Source organism: Eucyclogobius newberryi, unplaced genomic scaffold, assembly GCF_026437365.1.
Source record: "Eucyclogobius newberryi isolate DKJ021-1_F unplaced genomic scaffold, fEucNew1.0.hap1 SCAF_19, whole genome shotgun sequence".
NCBI classification, from domain to species: domain Eukaryota; kingdom Metazoa; phylum Chordata; class Actinopteri; order Gobiiformes; family Gobiidae; genus Eucyclogobius; species Eucyclogobius newberryi.
Window position 1 is genome coordinate 15,437,197 of NW_027315823.1, and position 23,009 is coordinate 15,460,205.

General features: G+C 40.3%; 2 protein-coding genes across 3 annotated transcripts; both read left to right on the forward strand.

Moving 5' to 3' along the window:
- The first annotated feature begins 2,978 nt into the window (after window positions 1–2,978).
- znf831 (zinc finger protein 831) lies at window positions 2,979–11,007 on the forward strand. 2 transcript variants are annotated; one of them, XM_072451866.1, is made up of 5 exons: window positions 2,979–3,161; window positions 4,386–8,019; window positions 9,257–9,408; window positions 9,859–10,126; window positions 10,163–11,007. In XM_072451866.1, exons 2-5 carry the CDS (start codon window positions 4,434–4,436, stop codon window positions 10,525–10,527), a joined length of 4,371 nt encoding a protein of 1,456 aa, XP_072307967.1. In that variant the 5' UTR covers window positions 2,979–3,161; window positions 4,386–4,433; the 3' UTR covers window positions 10,528–11,007. The 2 variants fall into 2 exon arrangements, with proteins under 2 accessions (XP_072307967.1, XP_072307966.1); XM_072451865.1 differs by having other exon boundaries at window positions 9,859–11,007.
- Window positions 11,008–17,761: 6,754 nt separating this feature from the next.
- Window positions 17,762–22,442, forward strand: LOC140366161 (endothelin-1). The gene is made up of 4 exons (XM_072452834.1): window positions 17,762–17,956; window positions 19,094–19,274; window positions 21,403–21,552; window positions 21,631–22,442. The coding sequence occupies exons 1-4, from the start codon at window positions 17,893–17,895 to the stop codon at window positions 21,764–21,766; spliced, it is 531 nt and encodes a 176-aa protein (XP_072308935.1). The 5' UTR covers window positions 17,762–17,892; the 3' UTR covers window positions 21,767–22,442.
- The last annotated feature ends 567 nt before the right edge of the window (window positions 22,443–23,009 follow it).

A 23,009-nucleotide genomic window follows, 5' to 3' on the forward strand; every position in this document is an offset into this window, starting at 1 on the left:
ACAACAACAACAACATATATATAAGATAAGATAAGATATTCCTTTATTGTCCCACATGGAGAAATTTCATTGATGCAACGCAGGTAGATACAGAGGTAGATACAGAAGAAAAGAACAGTCACAATCACTTATAGGAAGTTTGAAAAAAACTCAGTAGAAGATCTCTTGTAAACAAAAACTCCCATAGACAAAACCTCCCATTTCCCAACAAGGGATGGAGGGAAAAAATAATAAAGATAAAAATAAATAAATACATAAATACCATTGCATGTGATCACGACAGTAATTGCACATGAATATGTTTCACGACGGCACATGGATTGCACATGAATTTCACAGTAATTGCACATGAATCACGACAGTAATTGCACATATGACGGAATTGCACATGGTTAGGTCAGTATTGCGAGTGTTCAGGACTAACAGTGTTTGTTATAAAGTCTGACAGCAGCAGGAAGGAAAGACCTGCGAAACCTTTCCTTCACACAGCGAGGGTGGATCAGTCTGTCACTGAAGCTGCTCTCCAGAGCGGACAGAGTGTTGTCTCAGGGACCTCTTTGCACAGCCTGCACCTTACGTGGTAGATCTGGGCCTCTATTGCTCTGGTGGACCCATTTGTCTGATTCACTGCAATAAACTGTTATGTATATTAGAACTATGATCTACAGCATGAAAACGTTTTATTAAATTAAAGGTGCATAATATAACATTTATGATGGAGGGTCCCCACAGTCACTTTGACTGGAACATTCCAGTATAGCAAAAAACAGCTGAAGCAGCTGAAGCCATCAGGCCAAGTTATGGAAGATATCCAAGGGGAAACCACTCATAGAACAAATGCATGTTTTAGAAAGCATTTCAGGATTATGAACACACAGGACGCGTTTACTGCCATAAGAACATCTCATGGAGACAAGAAGGTGGCGGGCCTCTATAAAAAAAGTTACATAATTGCGCACCTATTATGCACGGACAATCATTCCAAGCTTCTGTAATCAGAACAAAGCCTAATCTTGTACATACAGCAACATGGGAAGATGGCATGAGACTTTGGTGTTTTAGCACCCACCCACACACAATCTCACAGCCACCACTTCCTGAAATGTGTGTCATCAGTTAAAATATGGCCAACCATCAGATCACAGAGACAACCAATAATCTGCCTAAATCATGTGCTATTTTTGCATTCTCTTCAAGTGTAGCCAACAAGCACTAAAACAGCATGATGGAAACGGTTGACTTGTGCCCATTTTACTTCTATGTCTACATTTATGCAATAGTGGATGCAATGAATGTCATTCAATTGTTTCAGTGCTAATCTTGTGCACATGCTTTTGTCATTCAGCACAACAATACAAGTGAAAAAATGACTTCTATCCTGTGAGGCAGTGTACTGAGATTGGAAATGTGTGCGGTAGGAGGTGTCCAGTTGTCATGACAACACACACAGACAAAGCCGCTTGCCGTTGCTGTGGAGATGAGCGGAGTTAGACCAAAGGAATGATGCACTGACTTCAGTAATGAAAATGCCTGTTGTATTTATATTCATTTCCATAATTTGTGAAGAGCATTCATATTGAAAAATATCTAAAGCAAAATAGTGGACTCCCCATTACAGATACAATAAATCCTTCAGCTCCATTTAGCAGGTTTACTGTGAAGACCCTTTTACACCACATCATGTGACCTTAAGTTGCCTTATACTCTTCGATATTATAATAATTGCATATTAGTAGCAATAAATTAATTATACTCTTTGACAATTTATGACTCTTTTTTCAATGACTGCCTTTCACCTTGCTCTTCAGACATTCTCTAACTTCTCTGACTGGTTGATATTATGTAAAAAGGGAGACAGGAGTTTTACAGTCTGAGTGAAAACTTTTCTTTTTTCCGTATGGCTTCTCAGTTTATATGTATTTATATAATTTATGACCCACTCCAAACCAAATATTTTATGCCCCAAACCAAACCAAATATGATAATAGAATCCTATTTCTCATGCTCTGTTCTCACACAAAAACTGAAATGTGTGAGTTGGTCCCAGTGAGCAGTGATGGCTGTGGTCTAGGGGGAAGTAGGGTGCATTTGTTGTTTGATAGAGTGAAAGCCCAAAGCCACTTCAGTAATAGCTCTCTACTCGCTGCACATGTGGGTGTATGAACACCGTGGGCGGAGGAAGGTGTGTGTGTGTGTGTGTGTGTGTGTGTAGGCTGGAACACAGGGGTGATGTACACACTGCAGAACAGAACAGTTATGGGCCACATACACACATACAACTATATCTGCAGCATAACACAGTGACTTTTATTTGGAGAAAGAGAATGTGTTTGTGAAATACAATAAAATGATTAAGTGTTTGAATGCAAAACAAAGGTTGAGTCATATGGTAATGCTAATATGGGCACACAAAGAATTAAGGTGGAGGAAATCAGAACCTATTGAAAAATAATGCTGGTGTCACGTCTAAAGAAGAGCTCACAGCATTCATGGAGAAGAAAAGAAAGTCACCAAGTACGTAAGTAAGTAAGTAAGAAAAAACAAACCTAAATAAAGTAAATAAAAAGTAAGATAGCAAAAAGAAGCCATAGATTATAAGTTCAACCCTTGCCTCAGAACACAATCCAATTCATGATCACCTCTCAGTTCCCTCAATTAAATGTAAAGATTATACAATGCAAACAGAAACATTTTGTTAACTTGCTTAAAATAATAGACTTAAATTGATCACTCTTTATTCCTGTAACCCGGCAAAAATCTTTTTTATACTTCAAAAACTATTTGTTGACATTAAGGCATTGTGTTTACTTTTCATTCAACTCGTTCAATAATTTGACTCCCCAGACTGTGATGCACACACATTTCAGGGTCTTCCTGTGCTCTCTGTCATTGCTGCTCATCACTGTGTTCAACTTGTTCTCCGGAAGTCTTTGTTTGATCGCTAACCACCCACCAGGCAGCCGAGCGCACAGCCTGCCTCTCTGCCTCCTCCTCTCTGCCTTGCAACGTTCTCTGTGCATCTTCCCTCACATTTGCATTTGTTCTTCTTCCTCATGTCGTGTCAGGCAGCTGCGATCTGACCGAAGGGAATGAGAAAGCCTGCTAAGGATACAAAACAGATGGCGCTGGTAGCGGACTGTGTGCTTGGGAAAGGTTGAAAGGTAAGGAACAATCTAAACGTATCATTTTAGTTGCTGTATTGTCAGTACTGTGGTGTATGATGTCAAACTTTCCCCCAAAGCCAAAAACCAGTAACACCATCTGACAGCATTTAGAAAAGAAACGTGTTATGAAACAGGCTACAATTATCATTTAAAACCCTTCAAACGTATCTAATATACAGTATAAAGTAGTGGAAATACTGCGTTTAATGGTCAACAACTTTTGCATTGCAGGAAGAACAGTGGGACATTTACATAGCCAAGAGGAAGTGAAAAAAGCTTACACTGAGAGGGAACAATGGCTTAAAGGTGACAGCCCAATAAGTTTCGTGCAACCATCAGTGTGATTGTGATTCTACAGGTGGTGCATAAAGGGAACACGCAATAACCACACAAGTCTAGTACAGCAACAGGAAGAACAAAATCACACAGATTATTTCCACAGCCAAGCAAATAACTAATAATGGAATGCAATCTACATGCAATCTTCTCTTGGCCACTTTGTAAACTTAAGTAGAGACAAACTTATTCATAGAATGCAAATTCATAGTAACTTCAGAGCAAACTGTAGAAAAAGATTCAGTTGTCATCTGGACTCGTTTCGACCCTCATCCAAGAGTCATTCTCAATCTGCGAATCAAGTCTGGGAACTCAGATATTTATCCTACTCTGAGTAAGCTCTGCCCTCCGGGCGGGACCTGCTGATAAAGGCAGTATTTGGTTTGGTTTTAGAGCAAACTATTAAGCCTTCATTCAACATTACTTGCAAGTGACAATAACTACTTTCTAGACAACCACTGCATCCTTGATTTCATGCTTTTAGTCACTGTAATTCTGTGAATCTTAGCCTGGTATTGTTTAACAAAATAATAATAGCTTTTGATTATGTTTGCTAAAAACTAACCCTAACTTAACCCTAACCCTGTGCTGCAAGGAGAAAAGTGAGTGATTACAATTTGTTTTATCTAATTCCTATATTGGCATTTCTTTTCACTTTATGGGCTCAAGATCGTTTATAATTTGTTCCCATTGTGTAATTTGAGAACATGGGTAATAAAGTAATAAAACAAAATAACCCTATCATAATTCTATTGTGTGCTGTCTTCTGTCTTGGAAACAAAACATTATATTATGAAACACTATATTTCTACACAAATACCTAAACTGGACACATGTAAATACCGATAAAGTCGAGGTCTGACACAAACTGTTCTTCTCCTCCAGGTAAAGTGAGAGCAGGCTCTGGTACATCACGACAGCAGCCCTGTTGCCATGGAGACTGGTAAGCCTGAGTTGGCGAGGGCTGCTGCTTACATGAGCTCAGTGGCAGCGCAGACGGAGCGGAGGATGGAGATGCAGGCCCCTCTGACGGCTGTGTACATCCACACAGTGCCTGCTCTTCACTCACACCCGCTCGCCCAGCCTCCTCTCGCTGTTGCGGACCCCAGCGCTCTGCATCTGACCATGCCGCCGCTTTACTCCAAGGAGACGCTGCCTTTCCTAACGCTGCACATCGCTAGCGGGCTCCAGCCAGGACTGAGCGCGACAGCTTCATCTCCTGCAGCCAAACCCAAATCAGCGGGAAAACACTTGTGTCCTCATTGCGGACGGGACTGTTTGAAGCCCAGTGTGCTGGAGAAGCACCTGCGCTGCCACACCGGGGAGAGGCCGTACCCGTGCACAGTCTGTGGAGTGTCTTTCAAAACTCAGAGCAACCTCTACAAGCACAAGCGCACTCAGGCTCATGCACGACTGTCATCTGAATCCGAGCAGAGCAGCATGGAAAGCTTGTCCCGCTCAACAGAGACTACCAGTTTATTTATGGACGAGCGGAATGATGAGTTCATTGGAGTAGAGAGGGATGCCAATTTACCTTCACAAACTACTGAAAAAACACCTGCCCAAACATTGGACGTACATGATAAAAACGCCATGGTCTCACAACCAGACGACAAGCGAATCACAGAGCGCCCACCACTGTTAAATCGCCATGTTGCGCTTCAGAGACAAGAGGCAACTCTATTTTCCAAACAGTGGGAGAGCTCTGTGTCTAGTAGCAAATCCCAAAGCCACGAGAGCATTGACTCCGGCTTCAGTGAGAGCAGTGAGCACTACCCCAGCCCAGGAAGTCTGCTACCTGACCACAGCATGGAATCTCTGACTGAGACCACCACAGAGCAAGGTGAGGAGTCTGCCAGCCTAAAAGAGAACCAGGAAGAGAAAAATGCCATCAAACAACAGGAGAATAAGAGACTGGAGGAGCGCATAAGCCAACTGATCACACAGAATAGTGCCGTTGTGGAGGATAAACATCTGGAAAATGTCAGGCCTCGGAAGACAGCACTCTCCAAGCAAGGCAGCATTGACCTTCCTATGCCATACACTTACAAGGACTCTTTCCATTTCGACATGAGGATTAGTAAGATGTCAAATGCTCAACGAAATAGGAGACAAGGTTTTTGCAACTCTGTCCCAACCCAGCAGTCTTCATCAGTCGAGCACGCACCACTAACTCGAAGCAACTCCCTGCCCTACAGCGTGAACCTCCAGCAGCCTGACCAGGGCAGTCCCACCTCCTCCTCCAATCACAAAGATTGCACAACACTTTTCAGGAGAGGAAGCTCAGGCCAGATAAATCCAACAGGTTTCTCTGTCAAGTCTGTGAACCTGCAATCGTCCACCCACCGGCCCCTGGTCCGCCAAGCAGCCGTCGACTGCAACCACGCTACAGACGCTCTCTGCAAAAACTCATCCGTAGAAGAGGCGTGCGCTGGCAGTCTCTCGTGCCAGGGTGAGGCTGATATTTGCGGAGATACAGGCAACAGAAAGTTACGGAGGAAGAAATCGCAGAAGTTTGCTTACAACAAGTGGTACATGTATGGAGGTGGAACGTTTAAGAAGTTGTACGAGACGGAAGGAAGCAGTGAGAACAAAGCTGCCAAGGGAGCTAAATCTTTACCTAATCCAGAAGTCATTCAGAGTCTACAAAAACGTCTATCAGCGGGACACTGCGAAACAACTGTATCGAGCCCTAGTTTAGTCAGAAGTGCCACAGTGCATAATATGGAAACAAATCCTGCCAAACTAATGCCAAGTTTAAGTTTTAATGCGCAAACTAGTCATATTTTAGCATCACCCACCACCCAGAGAATGCCTCTTCGGAGGAATCTGTCTTTGTCAGTACTTCCCTTATCTTTTCTTTCTCTGACACCAAACCTAAATTTGGATATCAATAAAAGGGATGAGGCAAACAACTCAAAAAGTCTTTGCTCTGTTTCTCAAAGCCAAGTCAACATTCCCTCTGACAGAAAGAAACAAAGAACGGACGAGAAACTGTGTTCTCAGGGAATGGAGACTGACCTAAAGTTTCTTCAGCCACAACTCAGCAAAATAAATACTCAACCAAATTCTGCTCAAGTATCCCTTTTTCCAACAAGTTCAATGTGTGTAAATGCACTACCTGTTATCAACTCACCCGTTACATCTGCTTCCACTGCTTTTCCGAACAGTTTTATGCCCAAGTACCAACTTAAGTTGCCTTACTCTCAAGAGTCCAATACTTGTTCATTAATAAAGGTCGGATCTAGTTCAACAGAAACTATCTCTGTATCTAGGCCTATATCTGCAACCACTCTTACAACTATAAGCTCTTCAGACTCTTCATTGTGGACTCAACCGAATAGTACATCCAGTAATTGCAGTTCCTTACTGAGCCACTCAATGCCATGTACTGCCAGTCATATCAATGTTATTTCTCCATTGCTCCACCAGTGTCCTGTGGCAGACACAAAAACCACTGCCAGTTTGCGAAATTCCCACGCAGGGCAATTCAGCACAACAATACAGTCCTCCCCATTAGGAGCTGCAGTTCCAACAACTATGAAATTTAAAAGCGTATCTTTCACCCCCATTCACAGGACGCAATCATCTCCTGCTGCTTTGACTGCTTTTGCACCAGCACAGCAGCGTGAGACGTCACTGAAAAAGTCCCCGTCACCTCTGCAAAACCAAACTGCAATCAACCCTGACACAAACTCTCCCGTAATACCTTGCCAAATTGTGCCTGGCCAGCAAACAGTTCCAAAAGTGTTTCATGTTCAAACACCAGATCTTCAAATATGCTTACAAATCATATCTGACGAGCAGTTGGCCCTCATGGAACCACAGATTGAGAAGCAAATAGGTCCAACAGAACGTGTCAAAGTCAGCACAACAGAGGGAAGTACTGATAAACAAACCAGCCATAGACCTCATGCATCAAACAAGGAAGTGGACACACTAAACAAGGACAGTGCTAAGCCTTCAATATGTGATCAATCTGAAAAGGAACGGCCAACTGTCCACATGAGTCAAACTATTGGTCCGCCTCCAGCCTTGTCCACACACCCACACATTTGCGGCCAAGTAAACACGATCGAAAAGCATGGGACTTCTGAGGCAGGTGAGGTGTCAGCAGTCGTCCCAGAAATGTCACAAAAATATCTGTTTTGCGATGTTGCTGCTCAGAATGATCACTTGCCGGAAGCAGAGCAAAGCGAGCTGGTCTCACTTGTCGCCTGTACTCCTCATACTCCAATAAACAATGGAAGGCCTAAGTGTGAGGAGAATCGTGCAGAGTTTAGTAATGCAGATCTGTGCATTCGAAATTCAAACGAAACAATGGTCAGAGACAATGATCAACCAGCCATAGTCTCCCTCAGTCCATCTCAAACAAACTCAGTGTCTGAAAAGGTGACATTGTCTTATGGGACAGCCGTGGCACATGAAGCTGGCCTGATACAGAATGCCTCTGAATGTCCAATGTCCACAGAAGGAGACAACTCAGCAGCTGCTACACATGTTCCAGACTTCTCTACAGGTAAATATGAACAAATATGAACATACAGACTATGAACAAATGTTTATGTCCTTACAGATAAAAATAATATACACACATTTGATGTTGGATCATAGTTAAGCATTACCTTTTCTATTTAATAAAATGAAAACAAAATTTGTGAGGATATGGGGACATGATTAATGAGGATCAACCACATTTTTTAAAACGAGGCAGAGTCACCCAATTGGTCCTCTTCTTTCTTTATAGCAGCCTAGTGACAGTTATACCCATATATGCTCCAGCAGTGAGACCTGTTCAGACATATTTCTGTATTACACAATGTTAAACACAAGGTGGCAGCAAGTAACTGTGTTTGTACAGCACACTGTTACACGGCGATAAGATGAAGATGGAATTAGGTGACAGCAAAATATTCAATACATATTCAACCCATGTGTATTGGATATTTTGATTACTACAATGGTCGTTAATACATATTTATAATATTTCGTCTCCAAAGGTTTAACATCTTATTGATTATAATGTCTTTCTGCGGGCTAACAATACAATCTGGTGTATCAGGAAGGAAATGTATTTATACTATAGACTACATTGAAGTAGCCAGTTTTTCTGATTATACTATTTGCCCTGCACTCTGTTTAGATTAGAACATACAATAACATGTGATTAGAGCTAAGACCTGTGGTGATCTGATATCTGAAATAAGGAGGAAACCAGGAGGTTATAATGTGTGATGGGTCATGCCACCCTAGATCACAGGTGAGCAATAGATTAAATAGCACAGTGAAGGGCTTAGAGCTGACACTAGGCCCTGGCACATTCCCTTTTCAAATAAACATTGAACTCTTCTCACACCTGCAAGTTCATCCAGGTGTAGCTGCTTTTGCTTTGACTTGAAATATGAGAAACAATACTTTTTAACAATAGTTACAGTATGTTGATTCTTTTGTAAATGCTGCTCTCCATGCCATTCACTGTCCATGTCTATAGACCTCTTAACTTGGCAAAACTATATATTTCAGTTTACACACTTTAATACAGGATATTTTCTGCCCTGCCCATTTGACTATCTAAGTTCGGCAAGGGTCACTGCACGAGATTGCGACTCTACTGGTTTGTTATTATGTATGAGGGCAGCGTTGATCAACCTCAACAAACCACATTTAGAGTCATTATATGTTAGTTACTTTGTTAAGTTACATAGCTGTGACCTTTGCATTGGATAAACTGATTCAGATTTTGCTGTTCTCATCAGGGAGTAACAAGATAGTCTTTCCTGTTGGAGGTGTGGACCCGCAGTCACACACTGGGGCCCCTGAGCGTCAACAAGAGGAGCAGCCTGAGCAGAGCTATGAGCCACCAGGCACAGACAGAGAGGGCTTCACTTACATTCAGCTGGACACTCAGGTGAACTTAAACACAGCATAAATGTATGTGGCAAAACACAGATTTTTTGTAAATAGTTTGATCAAACAATCATGGTCAGGTCAGTTTACCCAAGTATACCCAGTTTACTGCTCTGGGGTAAACCCACAGCATGTGGCTCTCATTCTGTAACCTATACAAGCCGTCCCTTTGACACTCGCAAAATATAAAAGTACACATTTTACATACACAAATTGGCGTGTTGGGTGGGACTAAAGGAACTTTAGGGGCCTTTTGCTAACGTTCAAATAAAGTTGACAATGGGCTCTTTGTCATGAAGCCTGAAGCTTTTATTTTGTGGTGCAAATTGCTCCGTGCATCAATCTCATGGGGTTATCATAAGTTAAATCTTACTGAACACATATTTTGGAGCAAGACACAATGTCTGATTGTGTCAGTCTTTCAGTAATGTGTTTTTTTTTTTACTATCAGGTAAAAGAGACCAGTGCCAGGGTGGATTCCTTTTCAAGTGACTGGTTCTTAGGGCAGTCGCAACTGCAGCATCTTTCCCAGACTCAATCAGGAATGTGTGGGTGCCCTCCACAGCGTCCTGGCATGAACCCAAATCTACAGTCCAGCGAAATACCAGCAAATAATAACTTCTGCCATCTACCACCAACGTCGCTGGTCAAGACTGACTCCTATTTGCCACAACACATGGGAACGGTCTCTGTTTTAAGTCAAGCAAATACAAATAGAGGTCCGCTGTGTAAGATTGTTTCTGAAATGGAGGCAGGATGTGTGGAAGCTGTGCAGTTTCATCAGCAAGACCAAAGACAAGATTGTAGAGCTGACAATACCATGGTAAACCCTGGTACAACTAACATGATTACAGCCTACATGTCTCAAAGCCATCCAAATGAACTAAGGGAAACCTACCCGTCCCACAGTTCTGTATATGTTAGTACGTCAAAGCAAAGTGCAGTATTCTCAGAGCACATATATCAGGAAAAGCCACCACTGACATGTGATAAGTTCCCCCTTTTGTTTGGCTATCCCCCGACTGACCCTCTGAGCGGGGCAGTGAGGGTTGTGCAGAGTAGTGTGGACGCGGAGGACAGCAGCAGTGATGATGAAGGGAAGCTTATCATTGAGCTGTAGGATATGACAATCAAGACGTTCATATTTATTTATTTATTTAGTGTCCCATGAGGCAGCCGGTTTGCATTCTGTGCATCTACATCCGGGGCTTGAACACTGCAAATATGCCAAAATGTTTCCTTTACGGTAAATGTGGCTTTTGATACACAAAGAAGTATTTCAGCATTTTGTTCAGAATATTAGATTTGAGTCAGTTTTTTGGAGAAGTGATTTAAAACATATTTGTCCCTTTGGTTTTGATGGTAATAATCAGTATTGTCCTATAACATTTGGCTTTGGATCAGTGTTCTCAGCTCTTTTCAGGCAATTTCTTTTGTACAAGTCAAAAGTAATTTCACTGTTAAAAGCTATAAGACTGTTTTGCACCATTGCTATTTTTGTCAAGATAAATGCTACCTTTGTGTCTTCTGTATGTGGTTGATCAATAAAAGTTGATGAGATGTTTCTTTATTTTAATTGAATAAATAACATCGTAAATTATCTTTTTTGTGCCAATCAACCATGAGAACTTCTGTGTGTTACAATTTCAGATTATGTACATCCGGTGGTGCAGTGGGTCAAGTAAATACCCACCCACCAAAGTGTATCTTTTCTGTGTGCGCAAAACGAGAGACACGGAAGCCAGATGTGAAAACCTGATGAAATCAAGTGAGATTATTTGATTTATTTTTATTTTTTTAACCTACAGTCAAAATTCAAGTTCAAACTCAAGTTCACATTTTCTTTAAACTTATGAGATGACTATTATAAGTTGTTAACTAAAGTATTTGGGCCACTAGTTTTTCTTATTTTACTTTCAGTGACGTAAGACTCACTGAACACATAAATCTGTCAGCACATACCCATACTGTCAGACATCAGTTGGATAATAATAATGTACTCCTGCCCACTTACCTCATAAATATCCATAAATAGTATTGAAAAAGCGTACAAGCTCTTGGGGACACACCTGTGAGACTGAGTCAGGAGAAGCTGTCTGTCTAATCACTCCAACACTTCAGGCATAATGACTACAACTGGAAGGTAATGACTTACTTTTGCTGGGGTATTCGGCTTAAAGTGCAACGCATTATTTATTTAGTTTACTACATATAATCACCTCAACATTAAACGACAATTCCGTTCTTACCAAATTGGTAAAAATAATTTGACAGTTTACACTTATATTTCAATTAGGCTGTGGGAAGCTGCTTAGTAAAAGAGTAGCAGTTGTATTGATTGTAATCTTTTTAATTGTATTTTAATTTACAATGTCACATCCACAATCAATTAATACTGGTGTAGTTCAGACCTACAGCTAATTCCACAAACAGTGCGGCTGCCTCCGGAAACAGCAGCTGAAATCATGTATCAATACTTTTGGAAAGAAAAGCCCTTTAAAAAGAGAAAACTGTTTGTTCTTCACCAGACTTCTCATGTGAAATGGATGACTCTAAACCCGCGTGAGACGATGACAAGATTGAGTTGTAAATTCCACAGCTGCTGCACATTAACGGATCAAAAACATTGAACGGCCATTACTGAGGAAGCAAATGCTTCTGTCGTGGTCGTGGCCATTCAGGTGGTCCGCTTTCAAAACAATGTATTTCATGTGGACTCCAGACACTACATATACATACTCAGGTCTGTACCATTTCTGTGGAAATAAACATTTGGAGACTAGATGTTTGTGTGAGAAATGTAATTTGAACAAGAAAGCAAGAGCACCACTTTACTACTCCACTGGAACATGTGTTATTTATAATATTATAGTATGCATACATACATGTTTATACCTTCTTTCTTCCTCCCTAAAGATATACCATAAATGTACTTCCTCCCTGCTGCACCTGCGGCTCTCAGAGACTTTAACATGATCTGTGCAGCTGGTGAGTTAATCTCAGGCCTCTTTAGACTGAAGCACATGCATTAGAAAAATAAATGGATACACGCAACCAGCATTCATGTGCAACATTCTCCTGAAAAATTATTTAGGCTTTGGAAATGAATTAATACCACATATCTATCATGGAAAACAAAGTACCTGAATCACTTTGAGATGAATTAGATTGTGAAATACAAGCAGTACTTAACTGGGGAAAAAGGCAATAGCATTGGATAAGGATGGCAACATCCTAATTGCACTCATTATCCATCCATCCATCCATTTTCTACCACTTGTTCCCTTTTGGGGTCGCGGGTGACTGGAGCCTATCCCAGTGACTTCGGGCCTTAGGCGGGGTACACCCTGGACAGTGGCCAACTTATCGCAGGGCCAACACAGAGACATAGACATTACAGACAGTTCACTCTCACATTCATTCACTAGGGCCAATTTAGAGTTACCAATTTTTACCTAAACACATGCATGTCTTTGGACGGTGGGAGGAGCCGGAGGACCCGGAGAGAACCCACGGTAACACGGGGAGAACATGCAAACTCCACCCAGAGAGATCATGTGATGTTGTCATGTGATGTTGCACTCATTATCAATTAATTTAATATTACACTTACACGTACCAGGGACTATGTTGGTGGCCTGTACTGTGCTCTAGATAATACCTTAATCTTACCCTTATTATGAGCACTTATACACACAATATGATTTGTTGATGGATTTGAGGCATTTCATGTGTGGTTGACTGGACAAATAAATCTCTGCTAAATCTGCTAAGCTTGTTAAACTATGGCTCCTAATGAAATTAGTGTTCTAATTATACAATACACAATTCTTGGTTCTGGAGGTATAACGTGTGAAGAAATATTAGTTTAGCCACCCAGCCACACTGCTCAGCATTCCAGCAGTTTTCTGTCTAAACACCCCAGGCCAAAAGACCAAGACCCTTGTACAGACCAAATAAGGAGATAAATCCATTAGTGAATATCTTACGTCTGACTGATAGCTGGAAAGGCCTTTCCAACCAATATATCTCAAAAATATGTTAAATAGGGTTAGGGTTTAAGTTATTCAAGCTAACACAAGGAAGAAGATCAAAAACATGTTTGAAAGTATTTTATTATGAAAAACGGTGGCAATTAACATGCGCTTCAAATGTATAAATCACACACAATTAATTTACTAACCAGTCATAGAGAGTACCTTCCATAGGGATATGCCCAGAATTCCTACCAAAAGAGGTGCCCAGGAAGCACCCAAAACACATTCCTGGCCTTAAGTCACAACTGTGTCCTCTTTACAGAGGACCAGCAGCTCCTCTGAAGTGTGCAAACTCTTCAATCAAGCTTTCCCAACTGCTAATTTTCTCCAGGTTGAGATCCTATTTGTTATTGCAGCAGAGCGTAATGTAATTTCATGGTAATTTTCATGTTAAATAATAGGTAAGAAGAAATTATTGAGATAGGTAAATAGAGGAAGTGCAGCAACGCTGGAGGATAAATCCACTTTTTCTCACTAAGAAGGACACAACAAGTTATAAATGCCGCTGATTTTATAGTAGTGGCGGGAGTACAAATGAGTAGTAGTACTAGTACTTATAGTATAGTAGTCTATAGGAGTGGCTTAAGCAAAATGGCAAGCAAAGCTGCTTGGAGTGCACCACCGCATCACATGTAAAGAAGCGAGCTCAGGACAGGTTAGTTAAGTGGCAGCACTGAAATGACCAAATGGTCAGTGTTGTACATGTGGTTAGTTTGGCTCTGAGGATGGAGATGTGAATGAGTGACAAGTTGTAGGCTTCCTTTTCAGTGCCTTACAAGAGTTTCGTCAGAACTGAAGGACACTTGATGAGAACACTTGGATACGTAGTGAAACATATTCACTCTAAAAACCTTTGTCCAGTTGACAGAATTCACACTTGTTTTCCTCAACAACTGAAGGATTCCACAAACATTAGGACAGGGATGATATGAATGATCGTGTCTGTGGGCACCACTGTGTAATTTTACAGATGCATTTTGGACAAGCTGAAGATGAATGGCGTTTTGATTAATAGAGACTATTACAATAATCCAGTTTGAAGTAAATAAAAGCATATTATTTTTCCAGATAAAAAGGAGTTCAAAACTAACTGTAATTTGCTCAATACGTTTGAGATGATAAAAGCAGACTGCCCTACACTATTTATCTGACAAATCAAAATAAATACACATATATAATCATACTGAAGTTCAGTGGATGAGGATTGAAGAGCACAAAAGACAACCGGTCTAAAATGTAGGAACACAGAGATTGTAGGTAAGAGGTGTGCCATTTATTTCAATACAATTCTCACAGTAATCAAGGAAGGAGTGGTTGATTGTGTTAAATGCCACGTTAAGATCAATAAGAAATTTTCTGATTTGCATCCGTCAGCTTGCATGTTATTTGTGACCTTCACTAGTCACTAGATTAAAAACAATTCAAAATTGGATTAAAATTAATCTGAAAGTCTTAAAACAATTTTTTATTTTTTTTAGATTTGTGTTTGTGTGTTTTTAGACTACATGATGCTCTAAACTCATTTACTGCTGTTCATTTCTGACTTTCTAACAAAATTTAAGAAAAAAAGGCAACACAATCTGGAACCTCCCCCGTTTGTCTCACCAAACAAATCTGTGCGCCTTGACAAACTCTTAATCTGTGGAGTTGCATTTGTATTATGAATTATGATCACCCCCAATTGTCACCCGGTCACATTCTGTTATTAGAGTTGGAATCGTGGCTCTGCAATAACCCAGTGCGTTTTCATTAGGTGCTCATATCAAGATGACTTCACCTGATGTCCCTACGTGGCTCTGAATTGGGGAAAATCTCATGAATCTGAAATATTAAGGCATTCTTGGCCCTTGAACACACTCTTTGACAGTTGACCAAAAGGTTAACCTCACTACTCCTTCCACTTGTCTCTCATCGGTCCCACTGTTTCCACTTGAACTCATCAAAATGACACCAAACCAAACACTGATGAATCAACTGCCTCCCACTGCTGTCTTAACATGTGACCACTTTGTACATCTTCATCCAGATGTCCCGAGGTGAAGACAAACACGAGCAGGGAGCATCTCACAACCCAGACACAGAGCACAATAAACAGAATATAGTCTTGACTCAATTACCTCGAGATGACAATGTGAAAAATAAATCAATACATGAATACATTACTAAATTACAATGTAAATGCTTGAAGTGCTGCTGATTCATATACAAAAATGTGCATTATTCTATACATTTTTTGTGTACAAACTCTGACAATCTATTCTAACAAAAAGTAAAATTTATCAACAAATATATATACATTGAAACTGATCAAATTTCATCACTCACGTTATTTACTAATTGCAAAGGCCAGGAACATGTAAAAGTCTATGTCAGCTCTGACAGATCCAGCTTTGAGCACTTCACTTCAAGCCCCCCCCAAAAAATGCTTTAAGTTCAGAAACATCCAAAAGTAATGTCAATTGAGCAGTATATGTTTTTTCTACATTCTGAAATACCCACAGGAAACGCTTGCAAAAACAACATATCAGTAATGGTCAATGTTGGCTTGCTCCCTCTCCAAGCCCTTTGGTTCACCCTCGATTTGGTTCATTTTGAATGAACTTGTTTCCTTCAGAGCTCCAGTTGCAGTGATTTTGGTGTCAATGTTGCCTAACCCTAGAAAGCCCCTTAGAAAATGTGAAGGTGATCCATGTGAACACTTCCTGTTCCTAAAATCTGTTGATGTTTTGTTTCTGCTTTACAATTGGGAATATTAGTGTTACATTGAAACATATTAGCAGCTTACAGCCAGTAAAGTGATTTTGGGTGCCTCCTAGTTGTTGGGCTATTCATGTGATTTAGTGCCCTGGCATCGAGTGTCCACTGGGTCCAGCTCGCCTCCGACGGTCCCTCATCTGCCTGAAGAGTGGGTCCAGCTCGACTCTGACGGTCCCTCATCTGCCTGAAGAGTGGGTCCAGTTCGCCTCAGTCGGTCCCTCATCTGCCTGAAGAGTGGGTCCAGTTCGACTCAGTCGGTCCCTCATCTGCCTGAAGAGTGGGTCCAGTTCGCCTCAGTCGGTCCCTCATCTGCCTGAAGAGTGGGTCCAGTTCGACTCAGTCGGTCCCTCATCTGCCTGAAGAGTGGGTCCAGTTCGCCTCAGTCGGTCCCTCTTCTGCCTGAAGAGTGGGTCCAGCTCCAGTCTCCTTGTGTCTGTCTGTCCGTCTGTGAGAGTCGGATCTCTCCTTCACTGGAACTCCTCCAGGTTTCTACGCTTTTTTCCCAAAGAGGTTTTTTTTGTAGTTTTTCCTGGCCGAGAAGGAGAGTCTAAGGACAGAGGACCCTGGGACATCGTCCCTCGCCACCACAGACATTGTCTGACTCCCTCGCCACCACAGACATTGTTGATTAATTTCTCCCTGTGGCCCTCAGAGGCAACTGTTGTTGTGATTTTGGGCCTTACAAAAATAAATTGATTTGATTTGATTTGATTCACTGAGGTGAGTCTGTGCCACATCTCTTTTTTTTCTGTCAATCTTTTACCTTTTCAATACAAGTATTAAAATTGCATCTCTGTCCTTTTAAGCCCCCATTTTACCATGGTGTATCACATTAGTATAACACTCTCCAGCAGTTAATTTAAGTTAGCTTGGTCTGCATGATGCAACAAAACCTAAAGGGGAAAGAAACGTCCTTTTACCTCGTGATGAACATTTTGTCCATAGTTTATAGACAATGGATATGTAACTATACAAACAGATGATACATGATATGATATACGGTAATAGGTGATGGGACAGTAATAATCAGTTCACATAATTACTTACACATGAGTATCTGTCTTTTTTCTACCTTAATGTTATTGAAAAGCTTCTAATAATCAAACAATCTGCTAGGTCCCGTTGTCTCATGTAATGAAAGAAATGACAAAATAAGGTCTTAGACAAAACACCTTCTCTTAAGTCTCGACCAAGAAAATTCGACAGAAAAAATTACCTTCAAAATAAAAGTGTGTTGCTTTGAAGAACTACTTCAAAACTCAAATGAATCATAGAGTTGCCTTTGGAAACAGAAACCACAACAAACAAATCAAGAAATAAGCCATAAAAGCAATAATAAGTAAAAGCATAGATTAAGGAGTTAGTTAGAATGATGTTACAACAGCATACACCTGTGTTTCAATCTGATTGTTGATTGTAAAAGCAGGTTTGGCATGTGCCCCACCTGATCTGCCTGCTCTTATTTTCAAATCCTCTCAGGAAGTTAAAGCGTGTGAGCGGACTTGACACAAACCTGTGTCTCATAAGGAAAGTGTGTGTTTAAGAGAGACAGAGAGACTCCGGTCACACATGAGAACATCAGGACTGTCAGCTGGAACGCACTGCACTCGCCTTCACACAAACACTGCTGGACTCTTTTGCTTATTTTGTTCCAGATTTTTTATTTTTCATTTTCATCATTTCAATGTGTGATGGCGACTGTGTTTGATGTTGGAGTTTTGTTTGTAATTGTGGTGACAACAGCACTGGCAAATGGTAAGTAGGCACCAATATATTACTATTACTATATTACTACTATAGTGTTTTTAAATATGTAGTGTTCTTTTTTTAAGGTCTTTAATTAATGTTTTATTGATCTAATTAGATTTTTTTAAAGCATGTTCAGTAAAAAAAATATTAAATTGTTTTTCATTTTTAACTGAATTAATTACTTAATTATACTATAATATATATATTTATATATATATATATATATATATATATATATATATATATATATATATATATATATATATTCTAATGTCATTGTGGTCAATAACATAATGTATTGGACCAGTTTTAATAAAAAAAAATAAAAAAAATGTAATAAGAAAAAAATAACATGGCCATAGTGAACTCAGGATGAATAAAGAATAACATTAACAGGTAAAACAGGTTGGTATCATCCAAAGGAAAGAGGGGTCAACGCAAATTATGGCGTCCCATTTATCCATTGTTTGTTGACTTAATCTATTTTCAAGTTGAGTCCAGCGGTAATTGTTTCCATGGTGCGTTTGAGTTATGATGTCCCCATCCAGCCCTTAATCCTCAGTTTGTGTCATCCTGTTTTTGTGATCGCTTTCTTCCCGGTGGCCAATAGTATGTTCCAGATATATCCATCCATTATGTCCATGGCGAGTGTTTTGAGGTCTAAATACATTTTTACATACATACAATATCTTTCTGAAAAATAGTCTCTATTGCCTTGTTAATTTGTATCCAGTATTTCTGCACAACAGGACAGTCCCAAAACACATGGTAATAATCTGTCTCCCGGCAACCACAGTTTCTCCAGCATCCGGCACCTCCATGTGAATAATGTGTACTTTGACATGGTGTTATAAAAAAAAAAAAAAAAGGTCACATTTTTCCAACTAAATGTTGTGGTCCTTCATTGTGATGTACATATTTCTTCCCACTCCTTATCCGTCAAAACAAAATGACATCCCTTTTCCCATTTCATTTTTACATCATTAGTAGGTTGGCTTTCCAAGTCATTGATTGGACCAGTTTTTCAATAATATTTTCAATGATAATCCAACATTAAGTATTTGAATAAGGCTTGAATTAAATTGTGTGCTTTTCTTGTGTGGCTTTAGTTCTTTCAGTAAATATTTTGTTATGTGGTGGCAGGTTTCTTGATGAGCAGAGATGTAACAGAGAGGACAGATTTGGACTCGCTGAAGCAGGACACAACCTCTGAACACCCAGGATCCATCCACAGGCGCGCCAAGAGGTGCACCTGCTACACCTACAAGGACAAGGAGTGTGTGTACTACTGCCATCTGGACATCATCTGGATCAACACGCCAGAGTGAGTCTACTGTAACAAGGTTTTAGTCAAAAACGAGAAAACAGTCAAAGTTATTTCTCTTGTCTGCAAGTTCTTCTTAGTTATATCTGAGTGTGTAGGGATGTGATGAGGATTGTCTGCATAATTCCAAAACATGCATATGAGGTGTTAGGAGGATCTATTCTCCAATCAATTAGTATGAACATAGTATAATAGTGGAACAGTCTAGAAATGCACCGACTGTACAGTGCGCAGAATACAGTTTGATAGCCCCGCCTAGTGTATGACACAGTATGTGCTCTGGCCCTAATCCCTATTAACTAATAGTATGAATACATTATCATTATTATTGTATTATTTATTTGTGTGGATCATATGCAGCATCTGGCTGTTTGGACAGTGATGTATTCAAGTGCACATTCCAAGAGGCCTCACAGAGACCACTGGAGAGCTTCTGTGAGGGTCTGTGGAGTACACTGGGTGTAGTCATTGCTCATTATGCCAAGTAGATGAAATACAAGTGCGCACTCCAAAGGTCTCAGAAGACCTGAACTATCCTTGGGATCAATTGAGCATGTAAAATCTACCAGACAGAGAGGACTTGAAAGTTGTTACTTGATCTCAAGTCAGACTTGAGCCCTATGGATTTGAAGTTTTAAGTGACAAAAATGACTACATCAACTTATGGGTAATTTTGGGTAAAGAATTGAGACTTGACTCGGATTTGTGGCAAAAGACTTAGTTGTGACTTGCAAAACAAGAACTTGAAGGAGTAGATGTCAGAGACGCTCTCTGTATTGTTTTTGTACACACATTCACTTGAGGTCATTTTTCCTACACCTCCCAGAGAGGATATTATTAACATCCAACCTGATCACTCTCTAGTCAACACCACTTAATCACAGCAGTGTGACTGGAACCACTGAGCACATGCCATACATTAATGAAACTAAAATCAAGTTTCAAAGCCAGGTCTGCCTCAAATTGAATATGAGAACATAAAGGACTGGACTTTAAAAAAAAATATCCAAGCTTGTGTGCCAATCAGGAGCTAAATTTAAAGATTTGGTTCACACCAGAACTAGCAGGGTCAGTCCCAACATCCTGCTGCTAATGGTCGGCAGGTTTGTAGAGATCCCTGATCCCCTGACAATGCAGGGTATATAGACCACCTAGCAGTCTATAAAACTAGCAATACTACAATCAGCAAAGAGCATATTTGCTCTTAAAAAATGTATACATTGTATATAATATACTGTATATATTATTATATATATAAGCTATTGGCTGCCTGAAAGCATCAGAAGGAGCGCAGCACTAAATGTGGGTAATCAGCAGTAGAGTTTTTGATGAAACGTTTAATAAATAAAAAACACTGATAAAGTATAACTTCTGTTGTTATTGTCGGTGTAATCCCTCATTTGTCCAGGCGTGTTCCATAGTAGAAAAAGCTTCAGTTGTAGTCATCTGGACTCAGTTTGAAAAAATAGACGTTTCGACTCTCATCCAAGAGTCATTGTCAATAACAGAATTTAGGTCGAGAACTCCGATATTAATACTGTTCTGTGGTAAGACCCGCCCATTGGGCGGGGCCTTCCTGAAGTAGAAAGAGTTGTTTGTTTCAACAGAAACTTCCCCCTTGTATCTACCGAGCTAGCCTATTCAGAATTTTAATGGGCTATTAGAATCCTCTTTGTCTTTGTGAGACCCTGGCTCAACCACCCTGAGTACCTGATTAGCATCTAAATGTCCTGGTCCTGGTCCTCTACCTTTCCAGGGGTTCAGTATACCATTATAGTATACTGGTCTAATCATCTAAATTCTTTTATTGACAATGACTCTTGGATGAGAGTCGAAACGTCTATTTTTTCTAATTGAGTCCAGATGACTACAACTGAAGCTTTTTCTATTCTGTTGTTATTATTATAATCTTCTTATTCTTATACAGAACAGGGCACTGTAAAGGCACATTTTCACTTCTAAATACAGGGATAGCAGGGTAAATATAAGACTGAATATTTAGTTTGCAGAAGAAATTATGTTAATTCATTGATCACAGTGTTTCCAGTTTGCTAATTGTGTCCATTTGACGGAGATAAATCTTGCAGCGTAAATAAACAGTATATAAGAGGCTTGCATGCCTTTGCAGGCATACTGTACCATATGGCATGTCCAGTGACCAGGGCTCCCAGAGGCTGCGGCGATCTGCAGGGGTCAGGAACAGGACAGGAGCTCCAGCACAGCGTTGTGTCTGCTCGCTGTCCTCTGACACACACTGCAGCAGCTTCTGTGTGCCCAGGTAAGACCATTTGTCCTCCATTAAAATGCCAGTTTAAATTGTATATTTGACTGACACAGGATATTGTTTTTTCTTTAGACAGAGTGGCCCATCGGAGGAGACAACTATCCCTGCAGTGGATTTGCCAGCCAAGACTGCACATGTTTCCTATAATCTACAAGGACACAGAGAGAACCCTTCTGGATGGCAGGCCAGCAGTGGAGAGCCTCTGTGAAGGCCCCGTGTGCCTGGACAGACCTGCAGGAGGAGGATAGGGCTGTGAGCTTTGGAGATGTGGACACAAGTGTGTTTGTCCTGCAGCACTGGTGAGGGAGTGGACAGAACATGGACCTAAGATCACATGACCTGCCTGAGTGACTTAATACCCCTACAGGAAAAGCTCTCAGCTCCTTTCATCAACATATATTTGAAAACTTAGAAGAGTGTTAAAACAGTGCTTCCTGCTACACCACATGGATTTTGAAACAAGCCGTATTATTATTATTTTTTTTACTTTTGAGTGGAAGGATTCTTTATTGAAAAGGACTTTATGGTAATTTACAACCAACAACCAGCCTCACATTTTATTATTTAAATATTTTAGACTGAAAATATTTTGAATGTTCTAAATATAAAGCTGTTGTGTGTAGACCTGCTGCATCCCCCCCTAAAGGACATGTAACACAACGCCTTCATTCAGACACAATATATAATTTTAAATGTGCAACAAACTTTAAAACTGTGGCCTGAACCTGAACTCTGTGTTGCAGCTTTGCAGATGAACAGGAATTCCCAACGAAAAGCACGGCCCAGTGACAGAAATGAGGAACGGAGAGTTTAGAAGTGAACGCTGGCCATGTCTTATTTCTCTCATTACTCATTACACCAGAATATAATGTTACAACATAGTTTACACACAAATTTAACACAAATTTTATTTTTATATTTTTACACCAAAAGGATAGTCTTTAAAAAAAAGGTTTTTACATTGTTTACAAAGAATATATCATGAATAGATACACGTTTTAATGGTTATTATGACTAATAATAGAATTATATTCTAAGTTTACATATAAAAATGTTTTCTATACGCAATGGATTTCAATTCTTGATGCTGACAAAAAAAGCACAGAATAAAGTAAAAAGGATGTTCCAGTCCATTTCCTGAGTAACACACCTGCAGAGTGTTGACACAGGGGAAATATAGTGTGCTTCTTGTGGAAGAGATTTAAAGGTTATAGTTGTGGGATAAATCAGTCAGATAAATCATCATTACCCAACACTAGCAGAGCATATTGGCTTACATTGCATGCTCGACGAAATATACGGCTGGAATATCTGTGCGGAATATGGACTGGAGGAAAGCCGTGATAGCAACATCAGGAAAAAGGAACACAAGAAACTGGAGAAATACCAAGGGCTCAGAGAAGAGCTGGAGAAGGTGTGGAAGGTGAAGGCGAAAGTGGTCATCGGAGCGC